The sequence below is a fragment of the Muscardinus avellanarius genome (genome assembly GCF_963383645.1).
Source record: "Muscardinus avellanarius genome assembly, chromosome: 16".
NCBI classification, from domain to species: Eukaryota; Metazoa; Chordata; class Mammalia; order Rodentia; family Gliridae; genus Muscardinus; species Muscardinus avellanarius.
Window position 1 is genome coordinate 44,144,162 of NC_137802.1, and position 19,870 is coordinate 44,164,031.

General features: G+C 40.4%; 1 protein-coding gene across 2 annotated transcripts in view; it reads left to right on the forward strand.

Moving 5' to 3' along the window:
• Positions 1-19,206, forward strand: part of MBTD1 (mbt domain containing 1) — a gene marked incomplete at both ends in the record, with an annotated part of 60,640 nt that extends 41,434 nt beyond the window's left edge. For both annotated transcript variants that reach the window (XM_080712701.1, XM_080712702.1), the window contains 4 exons: positions 14-96; positions 1,153-1,387; positions 1,848-1,925; positions 19,088-19,206. In XM_080712701.1, coding sequence (XP_080568827.1) covers positions 14-96; positions 1,153-1,387; positions 1,848-1,925; positions 19,088-19,206 — 515 coding nt within the window. The remainder of the gene's footprint in view (positions 1-13; positions 97-1,152; positions 1,388-1,847; positions 1,926-19,087) is intronic.
• Positions 19,207-19,870: the final 664 nt, after the last annotated feature.

The following is a 19,870-nucleotide window of genomic DNA, read 5'->3' on the forward strand; positions in this document are numbered from 1 at the left end:
TTGTATTTTTTAGGTTACACAAAACTTCCTTTTAAATGGTTTGACTACCTCAGGGAAACTGGCTCCATTGCAGCACCAGTAAAACTATTTAATAAGGTAAATTTAAATGGCAGCATAGTAATAATGACACAGAAGTGCAAATCATTGTCAATCAAAATATTTTGCCTAAAGAGCCGGGTGTGGTGGCGCATGCTTGTAATCCCAGTACTTGGGAGGCTGAGATAGGAGGATTACGGGTCGTGGCCAACCCCAGCTACTTAGTGAGGCCCTCCACAATTTAGTGAGACCTTGTTTCAAAATAAAGAACAAAAATACTGGGCCGGGCGTGGTGCCACACGCTTATAATCCCGCATTCAGGAGACTGAGTCTGTAAGATCATGGTTCGTGGACAGCCTCAGCTACTTAGGCCCTCCATAACTTAGTGCGACCCTGTTTCAAAAAAATAAGGAATAAAAAATAGGGGAGGGGGTGTAGCTCTGAGGTCAAATGCCTCTGGGTTCCATCCCCAGACCCGCCCCCCAAAAAAATGGGCTGGGGGTATATAACTCAGAGGTAGAATGCCCCTGGGTTCAATCCCCAGTACCACACACACAAAAAAAAAAAAAAAAAAAAAATCAAAAAATGTTTTGCCTGTATTAGAACAATCTTAATGAGCTAGGTGTGTGTTCATGCCTATAATCCCAGTACTTGGGAGACTGTGATTTGATTGCAGATTTGAGGCCAGCCTCAACAATTTAGTGAAACCCTGTTTCAAAATTAAAAACTAAAAATAGTTGGGGTTATAGCTCAGAGGTAGAATGCCTCTGGGTTCAATTCCCAGTAACAACAACAAATAAAGAATATTAATGAAAACTAGTAGGAAAAATATTTAATAATAAAACAATATAAATAATTTATTAGAAAAGGTTGTTTCTAAACTGTTTCATTTTTAATCTGGGTGAAATGGAAATGAATACATTTCCTAAATGGTTCTTAAATATTTCACCTTTATAGTATAGGTTTCCATAATGAATTACTGGGGACTTGGCGGTTAGATTATGTTGTTTAGCTACATTGCTTCTTTTTTTTTTTTTTTTTCCTTTCCTTTCTTAGTGGTAGTAGACATTTGCATCTTCTGTAAACCAGTGTTAATGTCTTTCTTTTCTGTATCAGGATGTTCCAAATCATGGATTTCGTGTAGGAATGAAATTAGAAGCAGTAGATCTCATGGAGCCGCGTTTAATATGTGTAGCCACAGTAACTCGAATTATTCATCGTCTCTTGAGGATACATTTCGATGGATGGGAAGAAGAGTATGATCAGTGGGTAGACTGTGAGTCCCCTGACCTCTATCCTGTAGGGTGGTGTCAGTTAACTGGATATCAACTACAGCCTCCCGCATCACAGTGTAAGTTGGTATACAGAAAAGGTGTCCTTTTGTAAAACTCAGCAGTTCTCCAGAGGATTATCTCACATAAATCATCTTGTGAGCTCACAGGACAAGAGTGTACTATGTCTGATTGGTTGCCAGGTAAGATATTAAGATTCAACAACATCACAGAATCAGACCATGTGTTCCATGGCAGTGTGAACTCGGTAGTTACATAGTGACTACAAAACAACAGTCACCAAGTTAAGCTGGCTTGATGTTTTAGTGAGTTTAAAATTAGAATTTAAAAATAAGGGCTGTTGAATAAATAATGGAATACGTTTGGTATTGAAGTTCATCGTTTTGTGGGAACAGGTATACTCTTATTTTCAAATCATATACTTTTACAAGCATAATGGTTCATCTAAAGTAGTTCATCTAAATTGTATCTAGAATTATAAGCAATTATTTGGTACCAATTTTACGTTTTATTTTTCAGCATCAAGAGAAAGCCAATCAGCTTCGTCAAAACAGAAGAAAAAGGCTAAGTCCCAGCAATACAAAGGACATAAGAAAAGTGGGTTGCCATGTGTGTTTACATACATTTTCTCATTGTTAAGTAATTGGGGTCACAGTATACTTGCACAGAAAATTGTATTCCACATGAGAACTGATACTGGGCATTATGTGATATGCTTAAAGGTGCAGTATGCCATAAAAGGCAAACCTTTTCAATGAGAAACTTTTAAGAGAAATTATTACCATAGTATTTAAAGCATACATGGTGCCTAAAAATGGGTTTTGAAGTAATACATAAACCTAATGAAAGTTATTTTCTTTAATTTCCTATTTCAAAAAACAAAATAGGTTCTTGATGTTTACAATAGACTTGGAACCTAATAAACCTATCTCTTAACAAAGGACATCTCTCTAGAACAGCACTTGTAAGAAATCCAGGCTGATGGCTAACAGCACATTTTTCTAAATATTCTTTCTAAACTGTATATTTACCTTTCAATGAATGATGGGTGGCATCAATAGCTGCAGTAATATAAAATATATTGATAATTTGATTTTTTTTCTTTTTTGGCCTATAATCCCAGCTACTTGGAAGGCTGAGGCAGGAAGATGACAAGTTTGAAGTCAGCTTGGGCAACTTGGTGTGATCTTTTTTTAAAGCTACAAAAAAGATTGGGGCTGTAGTTCAGTAGTAGTCAGTCCTCGGTACAAAAATAAAAATCTTTTTTTCATACCATAGAAACCCACAGGTTTTTGTATTCATGAAACTTGACGTAGAATATTTGATCCTAAGATAAGGGTTTTTTTGTTTTGTTTTGTTTTGTTTTTTAGTACTGGGGATTGAACCTTGGAGCATTCTATGCCCACATCCAAGCTATGCCCCAGCCCTATTTTATTATTATTTTGAAACAGGGTCTCCCTGGGTTGATAGGAGTCTCACTCTTTGCTGAGGCTGTCCTTGAACCTGTGATTCTCCTGTCTCAGCCTCCCAAGTACTGAGATTACAGGCATGTATCACCATACCCAGCTAGGTTATTTGTTTTTATTTAGAGATTTTTATTTTAAGTACCTGAGTATTAAAATGTAGACTTTTCTACTTGGTTTGCCTAATATTCAAATAAGTGAATGCTAATTTGTCTCCTTAACCAAGAGGCTAATGCACATGAAAAAATCTAGTATACTCTGTTTTTACCTTTCTGATTACAGTTGGGGTTTTTGTTTTGTTTTGTTTTTTGTTGTGTTTTGTTTTGTTTTGTTTTTTGCAGTACTGGGGATGTTATTCAGGGGCATTCTACCTCTGAGCCATACTCTCAGCCTTTTTTTTTTTTTTTTTTTTTTTTGGTGGTGGTGGTGGTGGTTCTGGGGGTTGAACCCGGGGGGGGGGGGTTTCTACCTCTGGGCTACACTCCCAGACCTATGTTATACTTTATTTGGAAACAGGGTCTCACTAAGTTGCTGAGAGCCTCACTAAGTAGCTGAGGCTGGCTTCAAACGTGCGTGATCCTCCTGATTACAAGCGTGTGTTATGCCCGGCTCAGCCCTATTTTTTTATTCTTTATTTTGAAACAGAGTCTCACTGAATTGCAGAAGGCCTCACTAAGTAGCTGAGGCTGGCCATGAACCCAGATCCTCCTGTCTCAGCCTCCCAAATGCTGGGATTACAAGTGTGCACCACCATGCCAGGCTCTGTTTATAATTTTTTAAGTGAGGAACTTAAAAGATTACTAGCCTCTACCATGGTGCTTTGAAAAACTTTTTTTCACAGCATGAAACCCTAGTCAGCCTCACACTAGCAATGACCTGGGATTTGTCTCTTGCCCTGTCTTTCATAGTATTTGCAGACCCAGAATTATTTGGCCCACCAGGTGTTAAGAAGGGCTGATTAGAGAGAGCATTGCCAGACTAGGCAGATGAGAGGAAGTTCCAACCACCTGGAAACAATTAGGAAAAATTCAGGTGGCAATATCTATGGATTAACTATAATATGTGTGATCCCTAAGCTTTCTGTAAAGTGAATTAGCAGGCTGATTTAGTCTGTCTTATCGCTTTGTGTTGGACAACACTTTGAGATTTCAGAATTTTCTTTCCAGGCATCAAATTAAGAATAGTTTTCCTGGATATGATGGCACACACCTGTAATCTCTGTTCTTGGGAGTCTAAGACAGGAAAATTGCAGGTTCAAGGCCAACCTCAGCTACTTCTAAGCAAGACCCTGTTTCAAAAATCAAAAATAAAGGTAGAATTCCCCTGGATTTAATCCCCAGTACCACAAAAAAAGAAAAAAACTTTTTATGCTGAGCATGGTGAAACAAAACTGTAATCCTAGCTACTTGGGAGACTGAGGCAGGAGAGTCAAAATTTAAGGCTAGCACAGGCAACTTAGACTCTGGTTCAGAATAAAAAATTTTTCAGTGTAGTAGGAGGGTAGGTATGTAGCTCAGTGGTATAGTACTTGCGTAGCATGTACCAAGCCTTGAGTTCTCAATACCACCAAAAAAAAAGGAACAGTTTTATTACTCAGTTATTTATAATTAACACACTACCAATTTATGACCATCATGTACACAATTCACAACCTTCCCTTAATGTGACTCTTACAGGGTTTGTTTTTGGCTTATGGGGTTTAAATTAATGGAATTAAAGCTGGGTGTTGTGGCACGCACTTATAATCCCAGTCCTTGGGAAGCTGAGACAGAAGAATCATAGGTCTGAAGCCAGCCTCAGCAATTTAGCAAGACCCTGTTTAAAAATAAAAATAAAACAGGTCATTAGACGTGTTGACACATGCTTGTAATCCCAGTACTTGAGAGGCTAAAATAAGAGGATCACAGGTTTGCAGCCAGCCTCAGCTACTTAGTGAAACCCTCCACAACTAAATGAGACCTGATTTCAAAATAAAGACTAAAAAATAGGACTGGGGGTATAGCTCAGAGGTAGAATGCCCCTGGGTTCAATCCCCAGTAGCACACACACACAAAAAAAAAAATAGAGCTGTGGTATACCTTAGAGGTAGTATGCTCCCAAGTTCAATTCCCAGCACCACCAAAAAAAGGAAAAAAAAAAAATCATTTGAATTAATGTGCTAAGGACTTGGGCTTGAAGAAATGTTTAATTAAAGAGGTAATAATATCAGTACTGCTATTTTGGGTAATAATTTATATCATCAGATTTCTGAATTAGCTGGAAAATTGGATTTAGATATAGATGGAACATATTCCTTAACTCTGTTGTTTTGATATCTCTAATGCCTTTAAATTATTCTTTGGACACAGAAAGGAAAGGAAATACAAATCCAGGCAGGAAATGTAGCTTGATGGTAGGACATTTGCCTGCCATATATATGCAAAGCTCTGGGTTTGGTTCACCCAGCACTACCAAAAAAAGAACTACAAACCCACAGTCCCTCATTAGAAACCCTTAGGGCCAGATGTGTTTTGGAATTCAGAATTTTTAGGATTTTAAAAAAGAAATACAGTGCATGTGGCATAAACTATGCAACACCCATTGCAGACTCTGGAACATTTTCTGAAACAAAATATATTTACATTAAATGGGCCAAATAAGTGTATCACTAAATGAATAGTGATTTTGTTTAACAAAAAAAATCATCTTTACAAAGAAACTTTTTGAATGTTGGAATTGAGAAAAGGGAATTTTGCTATAAGAAGAAGCAGTTTTCATTGTAAGAATATACTATCCGCTTATGTTTTTATATTACTCAACAGCTATTAGAAGTTTTTTCCTCCACAAAACTTAAGTTACCCAAATAAGAAAGAACTTGGAGTTAGAAGCCTAAGTCATCCATTGGAAAGCAGAGTTATTTCAGTAGCAAATGGGCTATAAAACCTTGCATTAGTCTCTTAAGTTTGCTGGTTGATTATTATGTTCTGGTTCTGTTCTTTCATCTCAGAGCTCTTTGATTGTTTCGTACTTAAAACCCTTCATCACTGTGCCCTACAGTACTACCGGTGTGTTACAGTGATACCGCCAGTTGGCTTCATTCTACCTTGTTGGGTAATGCGCTGAGTTGTGCTATACAGGGATAGTTGTTTAGCATTTTTTATAATAAGAGTAATATTCTGCCAAGAGAATCATAGAGTCTGTCCAATCTCAAGAGCTTCTTTTTCTTAAGGTATAGTAATTCTTGAGCAGGAAAAGCAGCACTAATTTTTGTTATATATTGCTATTTTCAGGAGCTATTTAGAGTAGAAGGTAGACATTGCTCCATGCTTCTTTACCTCTGAGTATATAGTGAATTAGAAAAAGTCTTAATAGTCACTGCATAGGATTTTGGCTTGCCAGTTGAGAGTTGAATGTGTACTCACTAGGAGCTTACCTTCCAGATGCTCTTACATAGGAATGCTGTCTGCCTTAGGTTTATCTTCTAGTTCTCACTTATTGAAGCCTTACTCTGATCGCTCTTACCGTAGTCATTGTAGATTTTGGAGGAAAGTAGATGTAACTTAAAGTCACAAAGCTCTGTAGGTATCCTTCAGCTTGCTACCTTACTGATGCACTGTGCTTGACGGGTTAGTATTTGCAAAGTTGAGAGTAGATTTTGGTTGGTGAAAGCACTGTATAAGTCCTAGAAGGCTTATGTTTGCCTATGAAACTATACCCAAAGGATATGATGAATTTGTTTCAAAGAAATTATATTTAAGAACTTGCAGGCAGTAAGAAGTAAGTTTTGAATTTAAGAAGTGCTTTTCAGCCAGACGTGGTAGCGCACTCTTGTAATCCGAGTACTTGCGAGGCTGAGACAGGAGGATCATGGTTTGTTGTGGACAGCCTTGTTTACTTAGTGAGGCCCTCTGCAACTTAATGAGACCCTGTTTCAAAGTAAAGAATAAAAAATAAGGCTAGGGGTGCAGCTCAGAGGTAAAATGCCCCTGGGTTCAGCCCCCAGTAATGGGGAAAAAAATAGAAGTGCTTTTCAGAGCTGGGCGTGGTGGTGCACACTTGTAATCAGAGTGCTTGGGAGGCTGAGACCAGAGGGAGGATCATGGGTTTGCAGCCAGCCTCAGCTACTAAGGCCCTCCAGAATTTAGTGAGACCCTGTTTCAAAATAAAGAAAAAATAGGGCTTGGGAGTGTAGCTCACAGGTAGAATGTACCTGGATTCAGTCCCCATTGCCCCCCCCCCAAAAAAATGCTTTTTAGAGTAAGAAGTAAAGGCGTTTTTCTAAAAGAAAGTATTGCTAACTAAAAGTTAAGGAAGAAGCCGGGCATGGTGGCGCACGCTTGTAATCCCAGCGCTTGGGAGGCTGAGACAGGAGGATCACACAGGTTCGAAGCCAGCCTCAGCTACTTAGTAAGGCTCTCAGCAACTCGGTGACATCCTGTTTCCAAATAAAATAGAAAATGGGTCCGGGAGCACAGCCCAGAGGTAGAAAGCCTTTGGATTCCACCCCAAGTACCACAAAAAATAAAATACAATAAAAGTTAAGGAAGCCCATTTTATTTCAATAAAATTCTGCCATGTGGATAATACTTTTAATACTGTTTTACTTAGATATCCTCCTGAGGAGACCAGTTTTTAGGTTTTTCTGAGCAGTGAAATGCTACCCTGAAAGTAGTGCCTTAAGATTTTCACTCAGGCTGGGAGTACAGTGCAGTTGTAGAACTTCTGGCCTAGCGTGTATGAGGCCAGGCCCAGCACTGCCAAACATAAATAAATAAAATACAAAGTTCAAAGCCAGGCATAGTGATGCGCACGTGTAATCCCAGTACTTGGGAAGCTGAGACAAGAGGCTCGCAGGTTCGAGGACAGCCTCAGCAAGTAGTGGGTCTCTCATCAACCTAGTGAGACTCTGTTTCATAATAAAAATAAAATAGGGCTGGGGATGTAGCTCAAATGTAGAATGTCCCTGGTTCAATCTCTAGTACCAAAATAAGTAAATAAATAAATAATAGTAAAATTCCTCTTTCTCTTGTATTGGTTTTATTCCTTACCTCAAGCTGAGATTTACTTGAAAGAAATTAAGCCGCTGTTCTCACACTGAATGCTCTCCGTAGCTCATATTGCTTTCATTTGTTTTAAATTCATTTGAAGTCAGCCTAGTGAGACCCTGTTTCCACATAAGAAATAAAATCAGCCTGGGGCTGTGGCTCAGAGGTAGACGGCCTCTTGGTTCAATCCCCAGTACCAAAAATTAAATGAATAAATTTGTTTGAGGGCTGCAGATATGGCTCAGTGGTAGAGCATTTGCCTAGCAATATGTGTTCAATCCCCAGTACCATTAATCAATCAATAAATAAATATGAAAGGCAGGACAAGAGTTTTCAGACTCTGGAGTATAAACAGTCTCCCTCTCTACACCCCTAACGCACATGCACTCGATCCCTTGATTTCAGAATACAACCCTTGCGTAGTTGGCTGTCTTTGCAGAGTGCCCTGTGCAGCCCAGCCTTCCTAGTTATGCAATGCACTTTTCGTACCACGCACATAAGTCAAAGCTCACTTCAGTCTGACTTGATGTTTAGAGAGGAAGATGCCAGTTGGGAAGAAGCCTGTCAGTTTGTCGAGCCTGCCCATGACAGGCGGGGTGCGGAGGGGCTTCTCTGGTGACGAAGAGTTGACTCCTCCTCCATACCGAGCCCTGCCAGCACAGACAGCCCCGGAGGCCTTCCCACCTCCCAGCACTAGCCGAGAGTTCAGGCCCAGCCTCAAAACAGGTAACGAGTCACTCAGCACTGCAGGTACTGGAGAGGGTAAAGTGCTGGGCAGGGTGGCGGGAGACAAAGCATGGTGGCGTGACAGGTGCTGACTCATCAAGTTTTCTTTTTCATTTAACTAAAAAGCCATTCTCACCTATCCTTGGTAGTCACTTCACTAAGAGGAATCATCAGGGAGAGATGTTGTTGTTGTTGTTGTTGTTGTTGTTGTTGTTGTTGTTGTTATAAAACACCTGTCAGCTTTGAATTAGGGTAGTTATTTCAGTTCATGGAATTGTGAGATAACTTGTAATATTTTATGATTTCATTAAAACAGTTGACCATTTTACACTGCAAAATTCTATGTGGTTTGGCCTAGGGGAGAAATGTATCATGAAGGAACAGTGACTAATCAGATCCAAGCATGAGATTTTGTTCATAACATTCCAGTATCTCATTCGTAGGAAAGATGTGTTTTGAGTTCTAGAGATTTTGGTTTGGGCAGTAACATATGCCACGGTTGTAGCTGAATAACGTAGATTTGGAAATACGGCATCTTAATCTTGGCATTGAACCTGAGTGAGATTTATTCCTATTATTTCATATTTATGTATGTATACTGATAATTTGGACAAATGACATTTACTGTGAATTGAACTGGTCAGGCCAGGGTAGTAGATTACAAGGAAGACTACAGAAAGTCCTGTCCTTTTTATTTACTAAGAACAAAGGTGGTATTAGCAGACTGCTAGAAAGCTCTGCTGTCCTGTGATGAATTTCAGCCATGAGTCCAGATCACACAGCCTCAAAGCCAAAGTTGTGTCTCCTTGGCATATATTCCACCATTTCTTAACTATTTCTGCTTTTGAACTAAACTGTTTAATCAGCATTCCTTAAAAGGTCTTGTGTGTTGAAAACCTAGATGGGGACTTAGTGCCTACCTATTTTCTTCTCTTCTGTTTGCGTAGATTTTTTATCCGAGGTTAACATCCCCTCTCCCATGTCATTGTAGAATGTGTTCTTTCGCTCCTGCGTCTCTAATGGTAGGTTAGGTTATCCTCCTCCTTTCCAGTTGTTTTTTCTGAAGATCACACTGATACCCTTACATCCAGAGGAAATTGTATTTCTTTTATATGAAAAACAGAATTACAAATCCAGAGTTATTTGCTCTTTAATAGAAAAACCTAAACCTATCTAAGAGCACTTTCCTGTTTCTTTTCTTGTTTGAATGTTTACCATTTTTCTTTTTGTATTTGCTGTTTATGCAATAATCTTCTTTTATCTAAGTGAGTAAGGATGTTAGGAGTTCTGCCTATGTTTATGGGATTCCTTAAACAGACGAGCATTGGAGGTGTGCGTCATATTGTGAAAGGTTCCGATTGTAAAATAAAACTTGACTTCTTGGATTGGCAAAACCCAAGGATTTGGAGTAGACATGCTAGATGGAAAGCGCATGGCCTCTGCGGGGCTTCCTTCTTCCTAAGCTGGGGGTACACCTCGTGTGATGTGGTGTGATTTTACTCTGTGGAACTGTGTAGGAACTGCGTTCCTGTAACTGTCGAAAGCTGAGGTTGAGATAATTTATCATTTATGGGCTTTGTAGCTGGGAAAATGTTTCAGCTTCAATCATGAAGTGTTAGTGATTAGTGTCAACAAAGAGACTTCCTTTTAGAAAAGGGGGCTAAGAAACTGCATTTGTGTAGAAAATGCCATTCCAGCCACAGGATCTATTGTCCTTCATCCATCCTTCATGAGAATAAGGCCCGGAAAGGAGAAATGATTAGTGTGAACATAACTGACAGGCTTTATTTTAGAGTCCGTGGAACTGCATTATAACATTCCGCATCTGAGTGAATGTTTCACCTTTACCTTGAGCGATTTTTTTAAGCATATCATTTCCATTTTTTAACATGACTAGAAGCCTCTCCAGAAAGGTGTTAGCAGCAAGCTCACATAGCTTCAGAATGTGCTTTAGAATCTCAACTTGTCTTTCTTACATTAAAAAACATCCGTTTGAATGAAACATGTTTGATCTTGAAGCATGGTAATTCCCATTCATTTAGCCATCTGATCATCATGTAGTAAGACATCGTTTTAATCAACCTTTTATTGTGGGTACTGCACCTTTAATAAAACTTGGGTTTTGTTTTCTGTGTGTTTATTTTTGTGATATTGTTAAAATGTTCCTAATACTTAGCATCTTGGTTAAATGTGAAGGTAATTATACATTTGATATTGTTCTTAGTAACAGCATTTGCATCAATTTTTTGAAGAAAGGAAGAACTGCAGTCTTTTTTTTTTTTTTTTTACTTTAACAGTCTAATTGGTGTTTGTTTTGCTGTGGTTATACAGAGTTTATTCACTTTTCTGTCTTTGAGCCATTAAATCTTTTCACCCCCAATACCAACACAGGTACCAAAGTAAGATGAAATGAATTGCCACCTGTCCAACCTCAGCAGTTGAGTGAGGCTCTCAGCAACCTGGGTAGAGCCTGTTTCCAAATAAGACATAAAGTCAGTCTGAGAATGTAGCTTGGAGGTAGAATGCCTCTGGGTTCAACTCCCAGCACCACACACACAAAAAAAATTGTCATCTATCAAAAGTATTCTTGACTGGGCATGGCGGCTCACGCTTGCAATCCCAGTACTTAGAAGGCTGAAATAGGAGGATTGCAGGTTCAAAGCCAGCCTCGACAGCTTAGTAAGGCCCTCTGGAACCTGGTGAGACCTTGTTTTCAAATAAGAAATAAATAATTGGGCTGGGGGTTTAGCTTAGAGGTAGAATGTCTCTGGATTCAATCCCCAGTGCCACAAAAATAAATAAATAAATAAATAAATAAATAAATAAATAGCCAGGTATAGTGGCGTACGCTTATAATCCCAGTGCTTGTGAGGCTGAGGCAAGAGGATCACACAGGTTCGAAGCTAGCCTCAGGTCTGGGAGTAGAGCCCAGAGAGAGAACGCCTCTGGGATCCACTCCCAGTCCCACCAAAATAAATAAATAAATAAATAATAAAATATGAAGTTGATCCAGGGGTTTAGGTCAGAGATAAAATGCCCCTGGGTTCTATCTCTAGTACCACACCCAAAAAAGATTATTCTATAAATTAGTAAATAACATGTCAGAAGTCTCCTTTTTTTTTTTTTTTTGGTGGTACTGGGATTCCTGGAAGCCCTTCTACCTCTGGGCTACACCCCCAACCCTATTTTTATATTTTGGAAACAGGGTCTCTTAAGCCAGCACGGCTGGCTTCGAACCAGCACGATCCTCCTGTCTCCGCCTCCCAAGCATGGGGATTACAAGCATGCGCCACCATGCCCAGCAGAAGTCATTATTTTTTAAAGTAATTTTCTAGCTGGGTATGGTAGTGTACCCCGAAAATCCCAGTACTTGAGACAGAAAGATGGCAGGTTCCAGGCAAGCTTCAGCAATTTAGTAAAGTCTCTGCTTCAGAGTAAGAAATTAAAAGGGCCGGGCATGTAGCTGTAGCTGAGAAATGAAATGCCCTCGGTCTTAGGTAGGTGGGTGGGTGGAAGGGAGGGGGGAAGGAAGGAAGGAAGGATGGATGGATGGATGGATGGATGGATGGATGGATGGATGGATGGATGGATGGATTTTCTGTAACTGAACTCAGTACACGGGAGAGCTGGGAATGTAGTTCAGTGGTAAAGTAACTTTTCTTGCTTAGTATATGCAAAGCCCCAGGTTCAATCTCCCAGTCCAAAAAACAAAGCCATTTTAAAACCTGTCTTCAGCCGGGCGTGGTGGCGCACGCTTGTAATCCCAGCATTCAGGAGGTTGAGACTGGAGGATCATGGTTCGTGGACAGCCTCAGCTACTTAGGTCCTCTGCAACTCAGACCCAATTTCAAAATAAAGAATAAAAAACTAGGGCAGGGTGTGTAGCTCAGAGGTCAAATGCCCTGGGTTCCATCTCTAGACCTGCAAATAATAATAATAATAATAATAATAATAATAATAATAATAATAATAATACCTGTCTTCATTGTGATAGTGTCAGTGATACATGAAAAACTTAAATGCTAAATACTCATGTCCTACTTCTCACAGATTGACTTTTTTAAGCCAAGTGCTTTAGTGTACACTTATAGTACTTGGGAAACTGAGACAGAATCACAGGTTTGAGGCCAGACTCAGCAATTTAATGCGACCTTGTGCAATTTAGCAAGACCCTATTTCAAAATTAAAAAATTAAAAAGGACTGGGAATGTAACCTGGAGGTAGAATGTCCCTAGATTCAGGCTCCAGCACCACAAAAAAAATTTTTTTTCAGTATGAGCAATTCTCGTTATGTTTTTTATATATATAACCCCCTATTTAAAGGAGTATGTTCAGCCGGGTGTGGTGGCACACACTTGTAATCCCTGTGCTTGGGAGGTGGAGACAGGAGGATCGCACAGGTTCAACCCAGCCTCGGCTACTTAGTGAGGCAGGTTTGAAGCCAGCCGTGCTGGCTTAAGAGACCCTGTTTCCAAATAAAAAAATATAAAATAGGTCTGAGAGTGTAACCTGGAGGTAGAAGGGTTTCCAGGAAACCCAGTACCATCAAAAAAAAAAAAAAATGGAGTATGTTCCAAGACCCCACAATAGATGCCTGAAAGAAACCACAGATAGTACCAAACTATACATAAATACTGTTTTTTCCTGTACGTAACTATGATGAAGTTTTTAAGTTTGGCACATTAAGGGATTAACAAGCCAGGTGTGGTGGCACATACTTATAATCCCAACATTTGGGAGGCTGAGACAGGGGTGGCGGTTTACAGACAGCCTCAGCTACTTAGTGAGGCCCTTTGCAATTCAGTGAGACCTTGTTTCAAGATAAAGAATAAAAAAAAAGAGCAGGGCTGGGGGTGTAGGCTGGAGATAGAATGTCTCTGGGTTTCATCGCCAAAAAAAAAGAGATTAACAACTAATAATAAGATAAAGTGTTAACAACATGTCATAATAAAATAGCCAGTGTTACTGCTTTTGTGCTTTGGGGCCATTATTTAAAAAAAAAAAAAAAAACAGGTGCTTGAACACAAGCACTGCACTACTGTGGAGGTCCATCTACTGACCGAGGTGGCTGCTCAGCTGACTCGCAGGGAGGGAGGACACAGCACAGACCAGGACACAGGGCTCACATCTCAAAGCACAAGGCTAAGCACTGCCACATGAGCTATTTAAAATACTATTGGCGAACCGGGCGTGGTGGCGCATGCTTGTAATCCCCGCGTTTGGGAGGCTGAGACAGGAGGATCGCACAAGTTCAAACCCAGCCTCAGCTACTTAGTGAGGCTCTCAGCAACTTAGTGAGACCCTGTTTCCAAATAAAAATATAAAATAGGTCTGGGAGTATAGCCTAGAGGTAGAAGACCATCTTCTACCCCCAGTACCACCAAAAAAAAAAAAAAAAAGAAAACAAAAATAACAAAATACTGTTGGCATTTACTATTTTCTCAAATTATTTGAAGTTTTTTTTTTGTTTTTGTTTTTGTTTTTGCGGTACTAGGGATGGAACCTGGGGGCATTCAACCTCCAAACTACACTCCAGCCCTATTTTTTATTCTTTATTTTGAAACAGGGTATCACTGAGTTGCAGAGGCCTCACTAAGTAGCTTAGGCTGGCTTCGAACCTGCACAATCCTCCTGCTTCAGCCTCCCAAATGCTGGGATAAGAAGCGTGTGCCACTATGCCTGGCTTAAGTTATTTGAAGTTTTACTGGCTCAACTTTGACTGGACACTAATTTTTTAAGGAACCTGATCACCTCTCTCAGAGGCTGGTGGTTACTGAAATGCTCTTAACATCTAGCTAAACTCTTTTTCATTAGAAAATTAAGAAAGTGACTATTTTTGTGTGTGTGTAGTACTCAGGGTTGAACCAAGGGGCATTCTACCTCTGTGCTATACTCCAGCCCTATTCTATTTTTATTTTGAAACAGGATCTCACTAGATTGATGAGTCTCACAGCTTGCTGAGGCTGTCCTCAAACCTGTGATCCTCCCAAGTACTGGAGTTGCAGGAATTCACCACCATGCCCAATCAGAAAATGACCTCTTTTTTTTTTTTTTTTTTTTTTTTTTGCAGTACTGGGGTGGAACCCAGGGACTTCTGTCTCCAAGCTACAATCCCAGCCCTAGTTTTTTATTATGTATTTTGAAACAGGGTCTCACTGAGTTACAAAGGACCTCACTAAGTAGCTGAGGCTGACCGCAAGCCATGATCCTCCTGTCTCACTCCTCCCGAATGCTGGGTTTACAAGCATGTGCCACCACGCCTGGCTTAGAAAGTGACTTTTAAAGGGAGAAGTTTTGACCAGGCGTGGTGGCACACACTTGTAATCCCCACGCTTGGGAGGATTGCGCAGGTTCGAAGCCAGCCTCGCTTGCTTAAGAGACCCTGTTTCATGTCATAATAAAATAGCCAGTGTTACTGCTTTTGTGCTTTGGGGCCCGTTTCCAAATAAAAAAAATAAATGAAATAGGTCTGGGAGTGTAGCCCAGAGGTAGAAGGGTTTCCAGGAACCCCAGTACCACCCAAGGGAAAAAAAAAGAAGTTAGTTGCTGGGCAGGGTGGCCCAATCCTGTAATCCCAGTACTTGGGAGGCTGAGACAGAATTGTAGGTTCAAATCCAGCCTCAGCAATTTTAGACCAAGTTTCCAAATAAAAATAAAATAAAATGGGACTGGGGGTATATCTCAAAAGTAGAAGGTCCCTGGGTCTTCTACCCCTAGTACCACACCAAAAAAAAAAAAAAAAAAAAAAAGTTTTGTGGGAGGTAGATAAGGCTCCATAAAAGGGCCAGGAATGGTGTCACAGGCTTCAGGCTTGTAATTCCAGCATTTGGGAGGCTGAGACGGGAGGATCTGGGTGCACAGACAGCCTCGGCTACTTAGTGAGGCCCTTTGCAACTCAGTAAGACCCAGTTTCAAAATAAAGAATAAAAAATAGGGCAAGGGGTGTAACTCGGAGGAGGTCAAATGCCCCTGGGTTCCATCTCCAGACCCGCAAAAAAAAAAAAAAAATTTCAGATAGTTGGCCTGTAATCCCAGAACTTGGGAGGCTGAGACAAGAGGATCACAGGTTCAAAGCCATCTTTGGCAATTTAATGAGGCTTGTAGTAAAACCTTGTTTTCAAATAAAAAATAAAATGGGGCCTGGTATGGTGGTGCACGCTTGTAATTTCCATGCTTGGGAGGCTGAGACAGGAGGATCGCACAGGTTTGAAGCCAGCCTCAGCTACTTAGGCTCTCAGCAACATAGTGAGACCCTATTTTCAAATAAAAAAAAAAATAAAATAGGTCTGGGAGTATAGCCCGGAGGTAGAAGTCCTCTGAGTTTTTTCCCCAGAACCGCAAGGGAAAAAAGGAAATTATGAAACATTCCTTCATAAAAAAATAAAGACTTAGCTGGATGTGGTAACACATGCTTATAATCCCGCTGCTTGGGAGGCTGATACTGGAGGATCCTAGGATCAAGGCCAGCCTCAGAAACCTTGATGTGACTGTTTTTGTTTTTAAAATGCCACCAAAAAAAAAAAAAAAGACCTGTTGGAACATGACCTACTTATTGGTAGTGGGGAAGGAACCCAGGGGCATTCTACCTCTGAACTACATCTTCAGCTCTTTTTATTTATATGTGTGTGTGTGTGTGTGTGTGTGTGTGTGTGTGTGTGTGTGTGTGTTACTAGGGGTAGAACACAGGCATTCTACCTCTAGGCTAGACCCCAGCCCTATATTTAGATTTATTTCTTTGTTTTGTTTATTTATTGGAAACAAAGTCTAAGTTGCTGAGGCTAGCTTCAAACCTACGATTCTCCAGTTTCAGCCTCCCAAGTACTGGGATCACAGGCATGCACCACCAAGCCTGTCATTTTTTATTTTCAAACAGGGTCTTTCTAAATTGCTGAGACGCCTCAAACATTCAATCATCCTGCATCTGCCTCCCAAGTACTAAGATTAGAGGCATGTACCACTATGCAGGGCTACACCTAGTTTTATTTATTCGTAAAATGAAGACTGCCTATTCTTCTGATTCATTTTCTTTAAAAAGCAAGTCAAGCTGAGTGTGGTTGGTGGGGCACACTTGTAATCCCAGTGCTTGGGAGGCTGAGATAGGATCACACAGGCTCAAAGCCAGCCTCAGCTACTTAGTGAGGCTCTCAACAACTTAGCGAGACCCTGTTTCCAAATAAAATATAAAATAGGTCTGGGAGTGTAGCTTGGAGATATAAGGCCCCTGGGTTCCTCACACACACACACACACACACACACACACACACACACACACCCCGTACCACCAAAAATTAATTAATTGATTGATTAATTAAAAAGCAAGTCAAGAGCCGGGCGTGGTGGCGCACACTTGTAATCCCAACATTCGAGAGACTGAGACTGGAGAATCAGGGTTCACGGACAGCCTCAGCTACTTAGTGAGGCCCTCTGCAAAATAAAGAACAAAAAATAGGGCAGAGGGTATAGCTCAGAGGTCAAATGCCTCTGGGTTCCATCCCCAGACCCACCAAAAAAAGAAAAAAGGCAAGTCAAATTGGTCATGGTTGGCACACAGGTATAATCCTAGTACTTGGGAGGCTAAGACAGGAGGTTGAAGGCTAGCCTGGGTAATTTAGCAAGACTCTGTCTCAAAATAGAAAGGATTGAAGCCTGGCATGGTGGCACACGCTTGTAATCCCGGCCTTTGGGAGGCTGAGACAGGAAGATCATGGTTAGCAGACCGCCTCCACTACTACTTAGGCCCTTTGCAACTCAGACCCTGTTTCAAAATAAAGGAAAAAAAAAAAAAATAGGGTTAGCTAGGAGTGTAGCTTGGAAGTAGAATGCCCTTGGGTTCCATCCCCAGTACCGCAAAAAAAAAGAAGAAAAAAATCCGGGTGTGGTGACACACACTTGCAATCCCAACATCCGGGAGGCTAAAACCAGAGGATCACAGTTTGCGGACAGCCTCAACTACTTAGCAAGGCCCTTTGCAACTCAGTGAGACCCTGTTTCAGAAATAAAAAGACTGCCAGGCATGGTGGTGCATTCTTGTAATCGCCACATTTGGGAGGTGGAAACAGGAGGATTGTGCAGGTTCGAAGCCAGCCTCTCTGGCTTAAGAGACCCTGTTTCCAAATAAAAATATAAAATAGGTCTGGAGTGTAGCCCGGAGGTAGAAGTCCATTCCCAGCACCACCTAAAATAAATAAATAAATAAATAAATAAATAAATAAATAAATAAATAGGGTTGAGGATGTAGCTTGTAGGTATAGTGCCCCTGGGTTCCATTCTGAGTGCTGCCAAAAAAAGAAAGAGAGAGAAAGAGAAAAGAAAGGTAAGAGGTAGGTGTGGGAGTATAGCTCAGAGGTAGAACACCCCTGAGTTCTAAGATGTTATTGGGGTAGGGGTGTAGCTTCTAGTATACAGTGGTATAAAGTGCTTATGCACAAGGCCCTGGATTTGATCTCCAACACTAGGGGAAAAAAATTAAAAACAAAGGTGCTCCTTGGAGATAAGATTATATTAAAGTCATACTTATTATGTTAATATAATACCTCAAAAATTACACCTCAAAAGCATGCAAGAAACATATCTATAGGCATTGACATAAAAGTGAATACTTAATCATAAAAAATATTTTAGTCAAATTACTGAACACTATTGAGCATTCCAATGAAGATATCTACTGTGCAGTAACCAGCATGCAGTATTGCTCATTTCCAAAATATTCCTTAATACCAGCTGTGGTGGCACAGGTTTATAATTCCAGTACTTGGGAGGCTGAGACAGGAAAATCACAGGTTCGCAGCCAGCCTCAGCTACTTGTGAGGCCCTCTGCAATGTAATGAGACCCTGTTTCAAGATAAAGAATAAACAGTAGTCTGGAGGTGTAGGCTAGAGCTTGAATGCCCCTGGATTCAATCCTCAGTCTCACACACACATTTCTTAATTGCCAGTATATTTTGAAATCTAAAATTAGGACTAGGGGTAGAGTGCTTACCTAGGATAACCAGAAGCCCTGGGTCTGATCCCTAGCAATGGAAAAAGAATATTTTTTACTGCTTCTACTTCCAGGTGCTTGTGTGTGTTGTGTTGCATTTTGCTGTTTTGCTTTTGGGGACCAAGGGCCTCACACATGCTAAGCAAGCGCTCTACCACCGCCCTATACCCCGAGCCTTCCAGGATTTAAGATTTAGTGAAGAGAGTGTCAGATGTGGTGACACACCTTTGATCCCAGTACTTGGGAGGCTGAAATGGATCACAGGTTTGAGAACAGCCTCAACAGTGTAGTGAGACTCTTATCTAGGTAGCAGGAGCATATTTCCAAGTAAAAAATAAAATAGGACTGGGGATGTATAGCTCAGAGGCAGACTGCCTCTGGGTTCAATCCATATATATAATTTAATTCTTTTAAAATTGTATATGGAACCCCATATATAATATTAGATTTATTGAAGAAATGAAATTTTATTTACCGTAAAGCTAACGTAGCATCAAGACTGAAGGCAACCTGTGTATTCCAGTGGAAGGATTGGTAACGCTCCGTACATTTCTCTTTCTCGTGCAGTGACCACGTTGCAGCTGAAGGAGGAGTTACTAGATGGAGAGGATTACAACTTCCTCCAAGCAGCCTCTGATCAGGAAAGCAATGGCTCTGCCAACTTCTACATCAAACAGGAGCCGTGAGGTGGCTCGGAAACTGAGGGTGGGAGAGGAAGAGTTTTACACAGAACTGCTTTATAATCGATCCAGCTGTACAGCGGGCTATTCTACTGCGACATTTTGCTAAACACAGAAAATTTCAGTTCCAGATTTTTCAGGTGGGTAGGGAAACTATTTTAGTCGGGTGGGGGGGAAATTTTTCAATTTATAAAAGATGGACAATTTTTGTGTTGTATTTGAAGCTTTTGAAAGAATTTTGTAATATTTTCCAAGTTTGGATTTATGTGCATTGTTAACAAGAACTGAAATTCTAACTTTTTTGGTAAGATTAAAGTTTAGGTAGCAGGATTGAAGGAAATGATTTAAGAAGGATATAGTTGTAAATGCAAATGAACTGTCATTACAAATGAACCTTTTTGGTACCTGTTGGGAGATTTTTGGATTTTACCAGTGAGGCCAGTCACATCTCCAGCTTCCTTTGCTGCAGAAATATGCAACAGAGCCCCTCACAGAGGGCTCATCGCCACATTGATCATAGAAGGGTAATTCATTCTGTTTGCCAGCATTTTATTGCAGCCCATTTTAAATGTTTGTACAGAAATGTATTTCATTCTGTGAAAATTTATTTGGAGTTCTATATGAAACTGGAAGAACTCTGGATGTATGTTCTCTTTTAAGTACAAATTGA